The sequence below is a fragment of the Pelobates fuscus genome, chromosome 4 (assembly GCF_036172605.1).
Source record: "Pelobates fuscus isolate aPelFus1 chromosome 4, aPelFus1.pri, whole genome shotgun sequence".
Classification (NCBI taxonomy): Eukaryota; Metazoa; Chordata; class Amphibia; order Anura; family Pelobatidae; genus Pelobates; species Pelobates fuscus.
The window spans coordinates 41,969,391-41,987,759 of record NC_086320.1 but is presented as its reverse complement, the minus strand read 5'-3'; the positions used below and the strand labels follow the sequence as shown (position 1 = coordinate 41,987,759).

Sequence of the window (18,369 nt, the reverse complement as noted above, 5' to 3'; positions counted from 1 at the left end):
AGGTAATTTGCCATGAAGTTTGAAATAAATCTTTATTTTATTAATCTTTAATAAATGATTATCTGTTTCACATATTATGCCCCTTTACTTTTATCGATTAATTATATTTAAACAGCCAGGGTGGTGTTTCTCTGACCGGTTCCCACCACATTCTGAGAGTGGGCATGGAGTTCCCTGAGTGTCTAAACACGGTGTTCTATACGGTTTTTTGATAGAACAACGGCCATTTTGGATGGCACTGCACGTCACTTGACTCCCTTCGGCCATCTTGAGAAGGTCGGAAATCTTTTCATTGCTATCGCGCATGTTCGTTTCGCACGCCATCTTGGATCGTCGCCTTTCCGCCGACATATTGGTAGAGTACATAGTGCGTTTCCTGCCCGTACTTACCACCCGCAGCGGGGCGGTGAAGGGTGAGATGTCCACTCCACCGCTGTCGGGAGCGGGGATGGCGGGTGCCGCCGTGGCATGTCCGGGAGGTTTCCCCGGGGCTCAGGCTGCGGCCCGGGAGGTGAACACGGCGTCCCTGTGCAGGATCGGGCAGGAGACCGTGCAGGATATTGTGTTTAGGACCATGGAGATCTTCCAGCTGCTGAGAAACATGCAGGTGACCTGTCTGACAACTACAGTCCCAGTACTACTGAGCCCAACTGACCAGGACAGCGCTGAGCCCGACTGACCTGGACAGCGCTGAGCCCGACTGACCTGGACAGTAATACCACCACACATTGACCTATAGCATGTTGACCATACATCTGCACACTTCCACCCACTAGTGAACCCATCTTCTTGGCCAGGAACACCTTGGTATGTCTCTTTCCATACCCCAGCTTTCAGGGGTTTTTACTAAAGTGATTTTCTCATTTAAGGCCAGAGTAGCCAAACTGAAATTATAACTGACTAATAGTTTTTTTTTTTTTTTCCAGTTTGGCTATTTTGACGATAAATGTGAAATTCATACAGAATTCACTTTGAATTCTCATTTCAGTGAGTTACTGTGTCAGTTACCAATTGCATTTTGACTGTAAGCCCATTGCTTCTTTACATTTTTACAAGTTATAATTACACTACTGAGCCCTTCTTTCTGGCCAGCAATACCTGCTTCATATCGCTTTCATACCCCAACACAATAACCCAGAGGTTCCCAAACTGTGTGCCGCGGCGCCCGGGCACACAGTTGTGCCGTGAAATGTTTACCCGGTGCTATGATCATGTGATCATAGCAACGGGAACCGTGCCTTCGTCTCCCCTGCCGGCTCTGCCGGACTGGAGGGGAGATCAGAGATCTGTAATACTGGCAGCGGGGGAGCTCTAACTTGCAGCTCTGCCGGGTTCTCCTCTTGTGAGCTTGGAGCATTGCTGCGGTTACCACAGCAACGCTCCGAACTCTAGCCTAAGGAGCTGCTAGAGTTCACTCTCACCACATGGACCACTAGGACTTCTCCACCGGACCACCATGGTTTAGTACTTTCCTTCTCCCAGGCAAAGGTAAAAGGGAATCACAAAGTTGTAATATCTGCTCATCTTTTTAGCACTGATAAGGGTAGAATCACTATTACTAGCTTGGAACTTCCCGTTACATGTGTCCAACTAATCCCACAATTATGTTGCAGAACCCTCTTTTTGTGGCCAGATGCACCCCCATTCTATTTGCTCCCATACACCCTCTCACTAGTAGGTGCATTGCTGATCCCTCTCTTCATTGCTGGCAATTCCCATTTCCACATGCATCCCTTACCCAACAGGTGATGGCACCAAGTAAGCGTCCCTGTTTCTGGTTAGCAATGCCTTCTTTCCATACAGTGCCGAGAAGCACTATTTGTTTCCAGAACACAAAACTGCCTTATTTATCCCGCTATGTGACATTTGGTTGGATAGTTGGTAATGACGTTGATGTATAGCAGGCTTCCCCCAAACTCCGGCCCTCCAGATGTTCCCGAACTACAACTACATGATTCTATGAATGAAATAGGCTGAGAATCCTGATCGTTGTCGTTCAGCAACATGTGGAGGTCCGGAGTTAGGGGAAGCCTGATGTATTGGAATAATTTCATTACCAGGGACTACAAAAGTGTTTGGTTTATTTACAGTAGATATAGCGGGCCCTTGCCCTCCAAATGAGAATATTCTATAATTGAAATAATTATGGATATCTTCATGCTGCTGGGTTATACTTAAAAGTAATTTAGCATTCATATTCTGCTGGAAGGATATCCATTATTAATCAAGGCAGTTCCTTTTTGCGTAATGAATAGAATTCTCTCCTCCAATATAAAAAAAATTCAATGTAATACACAAAAGAAGTCATCTGCCCAGGAAGACATTGGTGTCACGTTACCTTTCTATATGCACACTTCATTCCAGCATTAAAAGGCGTTCTGTTAAAACCCAACACCTATCCAGCAGCACATCCTTTTGGTATGTTCAAATATTCTACTAATGTCTCACACTCTGCTGAACTCCTCTCCCTGGCAAGCAGCACAACTATTCTGTTTGAACCATATATACTCAACTTGCACGACTACTACCCAACCTCACCTTGAAGTGCAAGCAATGACAGCTTTGATCTGCACAGATTTCTTTTTCTAATTATCCTACATCTATTGACATCCATCTGCCAGTGATGGACCATTTTCTTTTACACGTCTTTACTGAATTGTTACATGTGGTCCACCCACAAAGAATATTTCCAAAGCATTGTACATTGGAATGTGAGCAAACAGTATTTATGAGATATAGAAGACTATTGAAAACATATCAGCCTATTACATGTAGTACCCAAGATATTTGAAACAGGCACCTCTATTAATTTATTATTTCACATAATTGGGTATACTTCTGATTGATAAATGTGTGCTAATATTTTAGCAGTCAAAATAATAACTCCATGCAATTCTAGGTAAAGGAGTCAAATTAAGAGTAGAGTAATATTTTCAAAGAGTGCTTTTATTGGTATATTAAAGCCTGCATAATAACACAGTGCATGTATACACAAACTTATCATACTTTATCTTGTGCATATACATGTAATTCAGTCTTTAAAATAACATAAATAGCAGAAAATATGAATTGATTGAAAGGCTAAGCACTGCATAATACACTAATGCTCTTCAACTCATCATGTGGCTATAATTACAGTTAGAATTTCACCTAAACGTGAAGAATACGTTTTGCACTGTAGACTGTTGTGAACTACATGACGATTAAGTCTGATTTTACATGTAATTTAAATCCATTACTTGTGCGAAAAAAATAACCTTTTAATAAAAGTGTGTCTTTCTATCTTTTCCATGTCTCATATTTTATAGCTTCCGAATGGTGTTACGTATCACACAGGTACCTACCAAGACAGGTTAGGAAAACTGCAGGAACATCTGCGTCAGCTTTCCATACTGTTCCGCAAGCTACGACTGGTTTATGATAAGTGCAATGAAAACTGCGCCGGCCTGGATCCTGTATCGATAGAGGCAAGTCCCAACCAGCACTAGACAAGCTACAATCACATCTTCTCAATTGTATTTTGATTACTTTGTATTGTATTTTGTGTATGGTACACTGTATTCAATTGTATTTTGAAAAACCTCATATGTTTTTTTTTTTAGGCTTTCATATATAATTTACATTTTTTACAGACTAAACGTTAGAATACAATATAAAGAACCTAAAACTGGAAGTCTTGTTAGGCATTTTTTTTTACTAAGTTAAAGTGCACATGCCATACAAACCTGACTAGTATAATTCTCTATAGAGAATAACATTTCATCTCCACATTGCTAACACTAAGCTGCACTCCCTGCACGCGAGACCGCACACACTTTTTTTTTTTTTGCATAGACCTCCTCAAAGCGACGTGTCCACATAAATATACAAAAATTATGTGATCTATACTTCGTCAGCACCAACCTGTTGTTGCATAGCCTACAATCAACCATTCAGAATAAACCAGGCACTCGAAGAGTGTGTTAACTCTACCCACTCAAGGTGACCTCAATCTCTCACGTAAAACTTTCAAGGTTTAACCCCTTAAGGACACATGACATGTGTGACATATAATTATTCCCTTTTATTCCAGAAGTTTGGTCCTTAAGGGGTTAAAGGAACACTATACCATTAGGAATACGTACATATACCTATATTCCTAGATATTCCTTGATTTGTACACTCTACGGATTTCTCCTCTTTTCTGTATGCTTTCTCTATGCTGACTGCCATGTGGAAAAGACAGAGCTTGTAACAATGATTGACAGGGAGCTAGGATGGAGGCACCCAGTTGCAGGATAAAAAGTGTGGATTTCTACATACCCCTTTTAAAGCAGCTAACCAAAACTAACAATGTTATTGTGTTAACCCACAGCAACTTATTCCATATATTGAAGAAGATTACTCTAAACATGATGACCGTGATACTGCCAGCCAGCTTCGGTTTGCAAGTGAAGAAAGGCGTGAAATTCTTGAAGTAAATAAGGTATGTCATTTCTCCAGACCTTGCTTTGAATTCAATAAGTTTTTTTAAGTAGCCTTGAAAGATTAAAACTGTACACTTTTGTGTGAATGTTTGAATACATTTTAGGTTGTTTCAGCAGCGCCATCAATAATACCTATCACGGGAACTGGAATAAATAGCAAGATAAAATGCTTTACGCAGGGGGTGACCGCAATACTTATAAGGCAAAACAACCCTGTAATTTGCCAAAACTACCTTTTAAAAAATGAAGCAGGCACTTTAAAGTTGTGCTTTAGAAATAAAACTGCTGCTGCATTTCTGCTATTTGCTTGTAATCGCTCACAACAATATATTCCTCAAGATAAAGAGAAAATCTACATATAGTGTTGATGTAACTGTATATTATTGTGTGGAAAAAAAAAGTAGCAAACTCACGTGTTCGGCTCTATCAGAAATGGTGTTGGCAGTAGGATCCCCACCTCGAATACAAAATGTGGTCCACCATGTTCAATTGTCCCAAGCGGAAAGACAAGAAGAAAATGATCTGCAGTAGCTTTGTACTGTTTGCATATTCTATGAGCAAGTTTCAGTGCAGATACTCACAATACACAGAGCAGTATTCTGTGCTCAGTGATCGTGTTCGGTAGTAAAATACTCCCCTCTGGATTATCCTGGTAACAGCTAAAGAATAATACAGGAATATAAAAAATCTCAAAATTTAATGAAAATAAAGCTACAAGCTAATTTATTATTTGCTTGTAACTTTATTATTTTATTAAAGTGCAATTTGTCCTTTAATATTCTGGATTCCTGGACTGAGCAATACTGCTCTATATATTGTGAGTATCTTCATCGATATTCTACTATAGAATATGCATACTGTATAACACTTTCATCTGTTGTTATTTTGTTGAAACTGAAGTTCCGGCAGCAATAAGGAATATTTATTTTTACTAGAACTGTATCCTCAATCCTCCGGATATCTTACAGTTTGTTTTCTTACAGAAATTAAAACAGAAAAATCAGCAGCTGAAGCAAATCATGGATCAATTAAGGAATCTCATTTGGGATATTAACGCCATGCTGGCCATGAGAAATTAAACGTATTGACTCTTTTATTTTCATTTTTTCATTTTTTTTTATTTGATATATGGACTGTTAAGATAGAAAATGCACCCTTTATATTTTTTTTGTCTTCTTTTTAACAAAAAGCAACTGTCTTTGTGTGATGGTTAATAAAGTATTTCATTCATATTTGAGTTGTTGAATTTCTAAACATTTTAGAAATAAATTTATACTTACAATTCATTGGTAAATGCAGTTGTTCACTGCATATTGCATGATACTCTGCTAGCTAAATGGATCCCTGTGCATCATGGAGAATCTAGTGCAAAACAGCTGCAGTGCTAATAGTCAGTTAACATGGACATGTAGGTGGTGGGTAGTAAAAAGAATTAGCAGTACCAAGCTAAAGACCAAGTATTTTAACTAGTGAAACATATTTAATGTGTAGAATTTGTTTTGTTTTGAAGGGGTGGAGGTATGGTCATCAGTCTTATCGTGCATGGAGTATACTTTCTATAACTCCTTTAAAGGAATGCCTGATCACAGACATTTAACCCCTTAAGGACCAAAGTTCTGGAATAAAAGGGAATCATGACGTGTCAGACACGTCATGTGTCCTTAAGGGGTTAAAGGAACTTTTTAGCGATTTGAAATACAAATGTGTACTCCTAATGTTATCGTGTGCTAGTCACTGTTTAATTATGTCTCTTCTTACCTCCCTTTCCTATAGTATTACTGTTAAATTATTATTGGCATTTATATAGCGCCAACAGATTTCGTAGCACTTTACATTATAAGAGGGGGAATTTAACCTTAAATAGGACAATTACAATAAAACTTACAGGAACGATAGGTTGAAGAGGACCCTGCTCAAACGAGCTTACAGTCTATTGAATTGTACCTCCCATGCTCAACTCGTACTTTGTTAGATGTTTGCTTATTTTGTTAGTGTTATTGCACTTAAAGTCTTGTTAATTTATGTTCACTGTCACGCCAAGGTTTCATAATTCATTGTTGCATTATAGCATATTGCTATTTTATGTGATTTGTATAGTGCATACATGGATTGGCTGCCTGGTAGAGCTGATATGGCCCTTTTTTACTAGGGGCCAAGCTCTAATTTGAGTAAGTCACCATCTAAGCCTTGTCAGAGTCTGTCTGGGTAGAAAATACTGTTCCTCTACCATTTAAGTGAGTTGTATGGTTTTCTCTTAACTTCTCTTTTTTATTTTTATATGTTAATAGTGATGAGGAACAACAGCTGTTTGAGCAAATTGAGAAAGCTGCAAATCTGGGTAACACGTTAATTATTGAATATTTGAATTACCCGGACATAAACTGGGACAGAGGGACTAGTAGTTCAGCAAGGAGAATCAGGTTTTTGAACTTGTTAAATGACACCATGTCACAACTTGTACAAGCACCAACTAGAAAGGACGCTTGTCTGGACCTGGTTCTAACAAACAACGTTGATCTTTTGACCAACATTCAAGTAGGGGAGCACTTGGGAAATAGTGATCACAATATAGTGTCCTTTGAAATAAACTCAAAAAAACAAAAGCACATTGGGTATACTAAAACATATCATTTTTAAAAGGCCAATTTCAATAAGTTAAGGTGAGCTTTACAATATATTGATCAACATAAACTCCTTAGTGAAAAGAACCCTGAGGATAAATGGAATATCTTCCAACAAATATAAAAAATGTACACTTCTCAGTACCATTGGGTAATAAATATAAAAGACATATTGAAACCAATTAGTGAGAATGTGAATCAAGAAATTAAAAATAAGAAAAGGGCATTCAAAGCCTTTAAACCGGACAAATCAGAGGCATCTTATAAAAGATATAATGAAGCCAATAATGTGTGCAAAAAGGCGATTAGATTCGCTAAACTTCAAAATGAAAAAATGATAGCCAAAGAGTGCAAAACCAACCCAAAGCGTTTTTTTAAGTACATAAATTCTAAAAAGACAAAAAAATGAAAGTGTAGGTACACTAAGAACCAGAATGGTGGAGTTAAGGAAGACCATGAAAAGGAAGAAATTTTAAATAGCTATTTCTCCTCCGTATATATTAAGGAAGAACCTATGGCAATAGATATGCAAATGATTGCAGCAAAAAACGTGCAGAACAATTGTAATTGGCTAACTCAAGACAAGGTGTTGCAGCAACTAAAGAAAGTTAATATAAACAAAGCTCCAGGGCCTGACGGTATTCATCCACGAGTACTTAGGGAAATAAATGTGTACCTCTGTTTTTAATCTTTCAAGATTATTTTCTTTCAGGAAGTGTTTTGGAGGATGGCAGATGTGGTTCCTATATTCAGGGTTAAAAGGGTTTAACATAATTGCCTGGAAATTATAGACCTGTGAGCAAAACTTCTTGGAAAGTTATTTGAAAGGTTATTAAGGGATAATATTCAAGAATTCCTTGAAGAATGTGTTTATCATGTCAAACTAACTTGATTGCATTCTACTAAGAAGTAAGTAGAAGTCTAGATCAGGGTTTTGCAGTGGCTGTGATCTATTTGGATTTTGCAAAGGCGTTTGATACAGTTCCACACAATAGATTAGTGTTCAAATAAATCAGTCTAGATGAACATTCTTGTTCTTGGGTAGAACATTGGCTTAAAAATAGAGTTGTCATTAACCCCTTCAGGACGGGTGACGGACGAGGTCCGTCATCCTGGGGATACCCTTAACGACGGGTGACGGACCTCGTCCGTCACGCGGTAAAATTAACCCGCAATTGCGGCGATCGTGGGGTTAATGGTGCTCCGGTCTGCCTCTGAATTAGAGGTAGACCGGGAGCACCCGATAGTGCTGCCCCAGCACATGTGCCCGCTCTGACAGCATGTCAGAGCGGGCACATGTGCTCTGTATACTTACCTTCCGCCTCCCTGCACTTCCGGGTTCAGTGTGAAGTGCAGGGAGACGGATCAGTGCTGATCCTGCCCCCTAGTGTAAAAAATAATAAAGTAAAATTAAAATCCCACCCCCCTTTACCCATTTTAATAAAAAATTAACCCCTTCCCTGTCAATTGATCACTGACTACAGTGATCAATTGGCAGGGATTACATTTTAATATGATCTGATTTTTTTTTTTTTTTTTTTTTTAAGCCCTGAGGGTTAATTCTTTTTTTTTTTTTTTTTTTTTAACCCTCAGGGGTTAAATTTATTTTATTAATTAATTTAAATAATTTAAAATTCTAAATTTAGCTAGCTAGGGAGGGTGGAAGTTAGTGGGGAATTGGGGGATTTAGTGTTAGGCTTACTAGGGGTTCACGTTAAAAAAAAGTTTTAAAATAAGCTTTAAAAAGTAAAAAAATTAAGTTTAAAAAAAAAGTTTTAATAACGTTTAAGTAAAAAATACAAAAAATAAACCCTTTACCCAGTCCAAATAAAAATTAACCCCTTCCCTGCCAGTCGATCACTGCCTACAGTGATCAAAATACAGATCACAGTATTATACTGTGATCTAATTTTTGTTTTAACCCCTGACGATTAACTTTTATTTATTTTTTAACCCTCAGGGGTTACATTTATTTAATTAAATAATTTTAATATTGTATAATTAAATATTTTGCTAGCTGGGGTGGGTGGGAGTTATGGGAAAATGGGGAATTTACTGTTAGTGCTGCTTACTGCTAGTTAGGCGTTAACGGTAAAAAAAAAAGCTTAGAAAAATTTTAAATCTGTAAAAAAAAGTTTTACGAAAGTTTAGGAAACTTTAAAAAAATTAATAAGCAAAACAAAAAATAAAAAATTGTTTTAAAAAGTTAAAAAAGTTTTAAAAAGTTAAAAAAATACATTTAATAACGCTCATTACCACTACACCTGGTACAAGCTAGCGGAAAAATGATCCCACGCTAAGGTTCAAAATATGCCTTTTGAAATACCCTGGGATGTCTTCTTTAAGAAATGGTATGGCTTTATGGGGTATTTGGATTATATAGCCTGGTAAAATACTCTAAAATGGGACATGGGCACAGCGTAAAAATTTAAAGTTTGAAAAAAAATGGAATGGCTGTGTCCCAAATGTGCCCCTCCGATGTCCACATATACCTGGCAAAGGTACATACGGGGGTATTTTTGTACTCAGCCGACATAGCTGAGCAACATATAAAGTATTATAGAGTGGTGGTACACATAAGGTTTGCAAAATATACTGTGCAAACTCACTTTGTGTGTCAAAAAGGCAGAAAAAAACGCTTATTGCCACTACACCTGGTACAAGCTAGCGGAAAAATGATCCCACGCTAAGGTTCAAAATATGCCTTTTGAAATACCCTGGGATGTCTTCTTTAAGAAATGGTATGCCTTTGTGGGGTAGTTTGAATTATATAGCCTGGTAAAATACTCTAAAATGGGACATGGGCACAGCGTAAAAATTTAAAGTTTGAAAAAAAATGGAATGGCTGTGTCCCAAATGTGCCCCTCCGATGTCCACATATACCTGGCAAAGGTACATAAGGGAGTATTTTTGTACTCAGCTGACATAGCTGAGCAACATATCAAGTATTATACAGTCGTAGCACACATAAGGTTTGCAAAATATACTGTGCAAACTCACTTTGTGTGTCAAAAAGGCAGAAAAAACGCTTATTACCACTACACCTGGTACAAGCTAGCGGAAAAATTATCCCACGCTAAGGTTCAAAATATGCTTTTTGAAATACCCTGGGGTGTCTACTTTAAGAAATGGTAGGCCTTTGCGGGGTAGTTTGAATTTAAAGCCTGCAAAGATGCTTGGAAATTGCACATAGGCCCAGCGTCAAAATTAAAAGTTCTTTAAAAACTGATATGCTTGGTCTCCATAAGTAGCTTCACAAAATAGTGCCAAAGACATTCATTGGGGATGTCTTTTTACTCAGAAGACTTAGCTGAGCATAATTTGGAGGTTTTGAACTTAGTGGCACATATGAAATACACAAAATGCCCAGCAAAGATGCAATCCGTATGTAAAAAAATGCCCCAAATTATTTTTTACCACATACTTTGGCATATATTGGTGAAAAAATGGGGGCGTGCTAAGGCACAATATGCACCTTATGATATACCCTGGAGTGTCTACTTTTACAAATGGTAGGCCTTTGTGGGTGTTTTTTGAACAGTCAAACTGTTATAATACCCCAAATGGAAGCATAGGCTCATTAAATCCGTCTCTCAAAATTCTACTGTGAATACTGAAAAGGACAGGTCTCCTGTATGGCACTGTAACTTCACGAAATAGTGCCATAGACATACAATGGGGGTGTCCTTTTACTCAGAAGACTTAGCTGAGCATAATTTGGGGGGTTTGAACTTAGTGGCACATATGAAATATACAAAATGCCCAGCAAAAATGCAATCCGTATGTAAAAAAATGCACAAAATGGGGGCGGGGCCTGACAGCCAAGATGGCCGGACGTGTTCCCTAAGAGCTAGTGCATCAGAGGGCATAAAAACGAGAACCCTACAGAAACGACCCATGCCAATAGCCCATGGTGCCCAAAGACGGATACTGGACCACACCAGGACCAAAACGGTACCGACAAGTCACACGGGCACTCGATTCGGCCACGCGGCCTAAACTGAAGTGGAACCTGCAGCCTGGGGGAGGCGGCCGATCGCCCAGCAAAGGACCCGCTTGCACGTGAGAAATTAACTTAAACACTAACAGGACAACAAGGCGGTAGAGGCCCAAGCAAGATGGCGCCACAAGCACAACCCACGACTAAAAGCCTACCTGTTAGACCACCCGACTGCACGCTGGAATTCTACGAACGGCTGTGCACCGGTCTGTGGACCAAGTTCTGCACCAGGGGATGGCTCTACAGGCAGGCGATAAAAGCAATGGCGGCGTGGATTTGCTCTGCCACCCGGCGTCAAATGAGCAGTGATCCGCCCCAAGACCCCAGAGGGGCCCGCAGACGAAGGCGAGGTGCGAGATCGGGGAGGCAGGTAATTACATACATGGCGGGCGCAACACCAGCCCTCGTGCATGCCAACACGGGACTTTAAAGTACGCCCGACCCGCTAACCGCTCGGCGGCACCTAAAGCCCTCAACCAACGGAGCATATCCCAGCTACTACAGACTCCCGAAGACAGCAAGGTCAATCGGCATATCGAGCGGCTCTGTACAGAGGACTAGACCATGTGGAGACCCTCCCTGGGAGACAGAAGCCAATCAAACCACGCACCCTACCACCGTCCCGAGCCCACATGCCAAATTCTCCGAGCCGGCATCGGCTGACTATGGAGGACCGACACAGACAGAGACTGTGCCCCTGCAGGCCCAAAGGCAGAGACACTGCAAAATTCCTTCACACAGTCTGTGTCAAAGTGCGGCTGTTAGCAAACCCGGGGACTGCAGCTATAGAGACTCTCTTTACCGCAACTGAGCTCGGTTCCTACTTAATGGAAACTTACGTTTTGCATGCCCTGAATTGTTGTTCCACGGAGCCCTGTTTTGCCTAACCACTGCCCCACTGCAGCAGTCTTATACATGTGTTGCCAGGCCATTAGAGAAGGGAACGCACTTTATCAATATAAGTTATAAGTTATAAGTTTGTGTGCGAAAACCCCCAAAAAACACAATTTTACTCCAATATTTAGCAGAGGTTGGCGGTAAAATGGCTACGTAGAAAGTGTCAAACAATCTTAGGTAAATAGCTTGTGTTTGGGTTAATCTGGTATGCCTAGTGCAACACACAGGAATGAGGGAGTCTGACTGGTGGATGGAGTCGCTCAAAACTGGATATAGGCAGAGATTTCACCAAAACTCTGTCTGAAAATATGAAATAATGAAATTAACACCGTGGGATCAGTGTGATGAATCCAGGAGCTTTGGTTGAATTTTTAGAAGATGGATGGCAGTATTTATATATATGGAGTGTATACCTTTAAATCTGCTATAGGCAGAATCAATCTGATACACGCCAAATGTTATACTTTATATGGAAAAGATATTGACCATTTCATGTGTAGGAAAACAATCTGAGGAACTGTTTCCTCAATTGTACTGAAATTGGGTGTGAAAATTAGTGTATAATAACACAGTAATTTGTGGTGTATACACCTTTAAATCCATATAGACATAGTGAGTGGAGTGTATAAAAATAATTTACTTTGTGATCCAACGATCTTATAAGGTAAAGATACAGTGCAATTAGCTGTATTCTGTAATATGGTATAATCAATAAAGTCCAATATATTGAAAGATAGCATCCATTATATTAAAAATGATAATAGATGAGAATTGTAAAAAATACAACTTTTTATTTAGGCAAAAAGTGACTGTGCCAGAAGTATACAAAGTATTAAAATCAATGAAAGTTATAAAAATATAAAAATAACAGCCAGGGATGGTTTGCAAGAATGTTACCAGCACATCTGTATTGGTGATTCCGATTTAACCACAGGGACCGATCTGGATGGATGTGGATAGTATGTTGCAGAAACAGTTACTATCTGCCGGCTGTCCGTGAGGTTGGCGTGCGTCCCAGACCTCACTCTGGGTGCTGCACGTTGTTTGCCGGTTGGTCTCAGAATGCTCTGTGCTCGGTGGAAAAAAAAAACAGCTGCTGGTTCTACAATCTGCGTCCGTACCCCGCTGGTTGTGATGTGGTCTAACGCGTTTCGTGGGTGTCAGCCCCACTTCATCAGAGACAGGATGAGGATTCGTCGGTATATCATGGTTTAAATACAATTTTAACTAATTAATCAGTTGTAATTAGTTAAATTTTTTTACAATTCTCATCTATTGTCATTTTTAATATAATGGATGCTATATTTCAATATATTGGACTTTATTGATTAAACTATATTACAGAATACAGCTAATTGCATTGTATCTTTACCTTATAAGATCTTTGGATCACAAAGTAAATTATTTTTATACACTCCACTCACTATGTCTATACGGATTTAAAGGTGTATACACCACAAATTACTGTGCTATTATACACTAATTTTCACACCCAATTTCAGTACAATTGAGGAAACAGTTCCTCAGATTGTTTTCCTACACATGAAATGGTCAATATCTTTTCCATATAAAGTATAACATTTGGCGTGTATCAGATTGATTCTGCCTATAGCAGATTTAAAGGTATACACTCCATATATATAAATACTGCCATCCATCTTCTAAAAATTCAACCAAAGCCTTTTTTACTGGACCAGCTCCTGGATTCATCACACTGATCCCATTGTGTTAATTTCATTATTTCAAATAGCCTGTGGTGTCTACTTTATATAAATATATACTTTTGTGTGGCAATTTTGTTTTCTTTTATGGCTATTAAGCTTACAAGACAAACATACCAAATTCTAAAATCGCTCCACATTAAAAGTTTATTTTACTCCTTGTGCTTTGTGACCTGTAACTACCAAAAAAAACTTAAAATCCCAGACACATTATATATTCTGTAAATCAGAACAACTAAATGAATGTATTTGTAATTACTTTCCTTAACCTGCACTAATTGTGCACACATTATTATTGCAAAAACTGTAAAAAAAATCAAAATTTGTCATTTTTTTTTGCATTTTTCTGTATTTTTTAATAATAAATAAGTATTTATGTAAATATATGTTACATCTAATTAAAGCCCTTTCTGTCCTTTAAAAACGGTATATAATATGCGTCAGTGCAATAAATTAGTAAAATGCAAATGGCAGTTGAACGCAAACAGCAAAAAATGCAAAAAATGCCGTTGTTATTAAGTGAAAGACAAGCTTCTGAAGCTCTGTCCTTAAGGGGTTAATGGTACATTTTCAAGCTGGATAGAGGTTTCAACTGGTGTCCCTCTGGGTTCTGTTCTAGGACCCCTTTTATTTAGCATGTTTATAAATAATCTTGAAAAGAGCATTGAAAGTCATGGTTTAGTGTTTACAGTGTATTCAATGTGAGCAAGATATTACTTTGCTGCAGAGGGATTTAGATAGACTGTGGTACTGGGCACTCAAATGACAGATGAAATTTTAATGTAGAAAAATTCAAAGTTATTCACTTCGGCGTAAAGAATGCACTTATACCCTTAACCCCTTCAGGACGGAGTCAATAGTGCACGTTCTGATCAAAACAAAACGTAAACAAAAACTGGAATTTGCGCTATGTGTCTGTTCACCCGTAGTTCCCCTCTTTCAAATTATATGCACCCACACTTATTATATATCATTTTGTTCAGGAGAAACAGGGCTTTAATCTATCATTAACTATTCATATATGGAACATCATTTATTATGAATAAAAGTAAAAAAAATGTGAGAAAATAAGATTTTTTTTTAAATTTGCATTTCCGTCTGACATTTTAACTGTGAATGTCATAATACTGTTAGGTTTTACTGCAAAAAAAATGCACATATTTGTAATCAGCGATGTCTCACGAGTACAACAGTACCCCCCATTAACAGGTTTTATGTTGTTTTGGAAAGTTACAGGGTCAAATATAGAACATTACATTTTCAAATTGAAATTTGCCAGATTGGTAATGTTACCTTTGAGACGGTGTGGTAGCCCAGGAATGAGAATTACCCCCATAATGGCATACCATTTGAAAAAGTAGACAAGCCAAGGTATTGAAAGTGGGGTATGTTTAGTCTTTTTTAGTAGCCACTTAGTCACAAACACTGGCCAAAGTTAGCGTTCATATTTGTTTTTGTGTGAAAAAAAGCAAAAAAACGAATATTTGGCCAGTGTTTGTGACTAAGTGGCTACTAAGAAAGACTGGACATACCCCACTTGCAATACCTCGGGTTGTCTACTTTTGCAAATGGTATGCCATCATGGGGGTAATTCTCATTCCTGGGCTGCCATACGCTCTCAAAGGCAACATAACCAATCTGGCAAATTTCAATGTGAAAAAAATGAAATGCAAGCCTTATATGTGACTCTCTAACGTTCCAAAACACCATAAAACCTGTACATGGGGGGTACTGTTATTCTCGGGAGACTTCACTAAACACAAATATTAGTGTTTTAAAACAGTAAAACATATTACAACAATAATATAGACCATAAAAGTGCAGTTCGCTTGTAAAAAATGCAAAAAACGTCACTTTTACTTAAAATATCATCGTTGTAATACAATTTACCAGTTTGAAACATGAATATTTGAGTTCATCGAAGTCTCCCGAGTAAAACAGTACCCCCTATGTACAGGTTTTATGGTGTCTTGGAGAGTTACAGGGTCAAATATAGTGCTTGCGAATTAAATTCTCTGCACTTTCTCCCTGTGTTGTCATGCATGTCAATCAAATTTTAATTAATCAAATCACATAATTACGTTAAAAGATTATTTAAATATACATGTAGAATTTTAATATATATGCATTTATAGGTATTTAAATTTTACGTGTATACTAATGTAATCTTTTATGTAATTATATGTATTTATCTATATATATATATTTGCGGTTATTTGTATTTTATATATATATAGATATATATAGAATGTCATTCTAAGTGTATTTTGTTACCGATATATATATATTAATAACAAAATACAGTTAGAAGGAAATTACATATGCATATATAATTTATATAAAATTTTGTTTCAATATTTTATTTATTTATTTTATTATTTAATTTATTTATTATTTTAATTATACGTATTTATATATAATATATATATGTACATCTATTATATATATAATATATATACATATTATATATATGTAACGTCATTCTAAGTGTATTTTAATATTAATATATATACTTATATTAATATTAAAATACACTTTGTATGACGTTACATATATATAATATGTATATATATTATATATATAATATATATACATATTCAGGGCCGGCGCGTCCATAAGGCGGCACAGGCGGCCGCCTTAGGGCGCACCGGCTCTGGGGGCGCAAAATTCCAGTGACCGGCAGGAGGGAAGTGCTCCCTCCTGCCAGGTCACCTCCTGGATCCCCGGAGCTGCTGGGAGGCGTGCGGCTGAAGTTGATTAGGAGGCGGCGAGGGAGCTCTCTGATCTCTCTGACCGGCTCCCTCGCGCGCCTTTTGCTGATGCCGCGGGAGCCGGAATATGACGTCATATTCCGGCTCCCGCGGCATCAGAAAACAGCCTGCGAGGGAGCCGGTCAGAGAGATCAGAGAGCTCCCTCGCCGCCTCCTAATCAACTTCAGCCGCACGCCTCCCAGCAGCCCCACTGGACCACCAATGAAAGACCCACGCCAGCACTCCAGGTAGGGAGGCTGGGTGGGAAATTTAAATGTAATTTAGATAATTAATTACTGTGTGTGTATGTGTGTGTGCATGTGAGTGTGTATGTCAGTGTGTGTGTGTGTGTGTGTGTCTGTCAGTGTGTGTGTGTTCGAGTATGTGTCTGTGAGTTTGTGTGTGTCTGTCAGTGTGTGTGTGTGTGTGAGTGTGTGTGTGTGTGTGTCTGTCAGTGAGTGAGTGTGTGTGTGTGTGTCTGTCAGTGTGTGTGTGTCTGTCAGTGTGTGTGTGTCTGTCAGTGTGTGTGTGTTCGAGTATGTGTCTGTGAGTTTGTGTGTGTGTGTGTGTATGTATTTTTCTGTAAGCCTGTCTGTATGTATGTATGTATCTGTATGACGGTATGCCTCTGTATGTATGTATGTGTCTGTATGTCTTGTACGTATGTTTCTGCATGTCTCTGTATGCATGTATGTAACTGGATGTATGTTTGTCTCTGAATGTCTGTATATATGTCTCTGTATTCATGTATGTAACTGTATGCCTTTATGTCTCTGTATGTACGTATGTGTGTGTCTCTGTATGCCTGTATGTCTTTGTATGCATGTTTCTGTATGTATGTATGTGTCTGTATGACGGTATGCCTCTGTATGTGTCTGTATGACGGTATGCCTCTGTATGTATGTATGTGTCTGCATGCCTGTATGTCTCTGTATGTATGTTTCTTTATGCCTGTATGTCTGTATGTATGTGCCTGAATGTCTTTGTATGTATGTTTCTGTATGCCTGTCTGTATGTATGTGTCTGTATGACGGTATGCCTCTGTATGCATGTATGTCTTTATATGCCTGCATGTCTCTGTATGCATGTATATCTCTGCTTGTATGTCTCTGACTGTATGTGTCTGTATGTCTCTGTATGATTATTTCTGTCTTTGTATGACAGTGTACCTGTATGACTTTGACTGTGTGACTGAAAAATGATGCATGTGTGCCTGTGGCTTGGGAGGAAAGACACACAGGTGAAGATGCATTTTTTTTTTTTTTTTTTAATGAGGGTTGGGGGCGCCAAAATGCATCTTCGCCTGTGTAACTAAAAATCCTAGCACCGGCCCTGTACATATTATATATATATAAAAATATATTTAATTTATTTTTACACTTGTCTTTTATTTATTTTTTATACTTCCCACCAGCAGGGGGACTGTCTGATATTTCAAACAGTCCCCCTGCTGGCAGATCCACAGCCAGCTATAGGGGGCCATGTGATCGCTCTTTGAGAGCGATCACATGGCCCCCGGGGGCCTCATTTGCCGTGGGAGGGCTGCCTGGGCTGTGAGGCAGTCCTCCCGAAGCGGATCGCGGCGGAGGTAAGTATAACTTACCTCCTGGGGCTGCAAGCCGTTACGGCGTGCTATGCCGTCATAACGGCTTTAAAGCCCACTTAACCCGTGACGGCATAGCACGCCGTAACGGCGTTAAGGGGTTAATGGAAGCGAATTAGGGAAAACAACACTCGAGAAGGATTTAGGAATTGTTATAGACAAAAACTAGGCAACAATGTTAAATGTTAATCAGCATTGGCGAAGACCAATAAGGTATTGTCATGCATGAAAAAGGGCATTCATTCTCGGGATGAGAATATAATTTTGACTCGTAATAAATAACTGGTAAGACCACATCTTGAATATGCTG

General features: G+C 38.6%; 1 protein-coding gene across 1 annotated transcript; it reads left to right on the top strand.

Annotated features, from left to right (window-relative positions):
- Nucleotides 1-328: 328 nt before the first annotated feature.
- Nucleotides 329-5,615, top strand: MED30 (mediator complex subunit 30). Its single transcript, XM_063450274.1, has 4 exons — nucleotides 329-607; nucleotides 3,309-3,467; nucleotides 4,355-4,465; nucleotides 5,450-5,615. Exons 1-4 carry the CDS (start codon nucleotides 419-421, stop codon nucleotides 5,543-5,545), a joined length of 555 nt encoding a protein of 184 aa, XP_063306344.1. The 5' UTR covers nucleotides 329-418; the 3' UTR covers nucleotides 5,546-5,615.
- Nucleotides 5,616-18,369: the final 12,754 nt, after the last annotated feature.

Bases quoted from the DNA above. Each gene is read 5' to 3' on its own strand.
- MED30 (XM_063450274.1), top strand. From the start codon at position 419: ATGTCCACTCCACCGCTGTCGGGAGCGGGGATGGCGGGTGCCGCCGTG. The intron at 3,468-4,354 runs GCAAGTCCCAAC...GTTAACCCACAG, and splicing joins TGGATCCTGTATCGATAGAG to CAACTTATTCCATATATTGA. The intron at 4,466-5,449 runs GTATGTCATTTC...GTTTTCTTACAG, and splicing joins AAATTCTTGAAGTAAATAAG to AAATTAAAACAGAAAAATCA.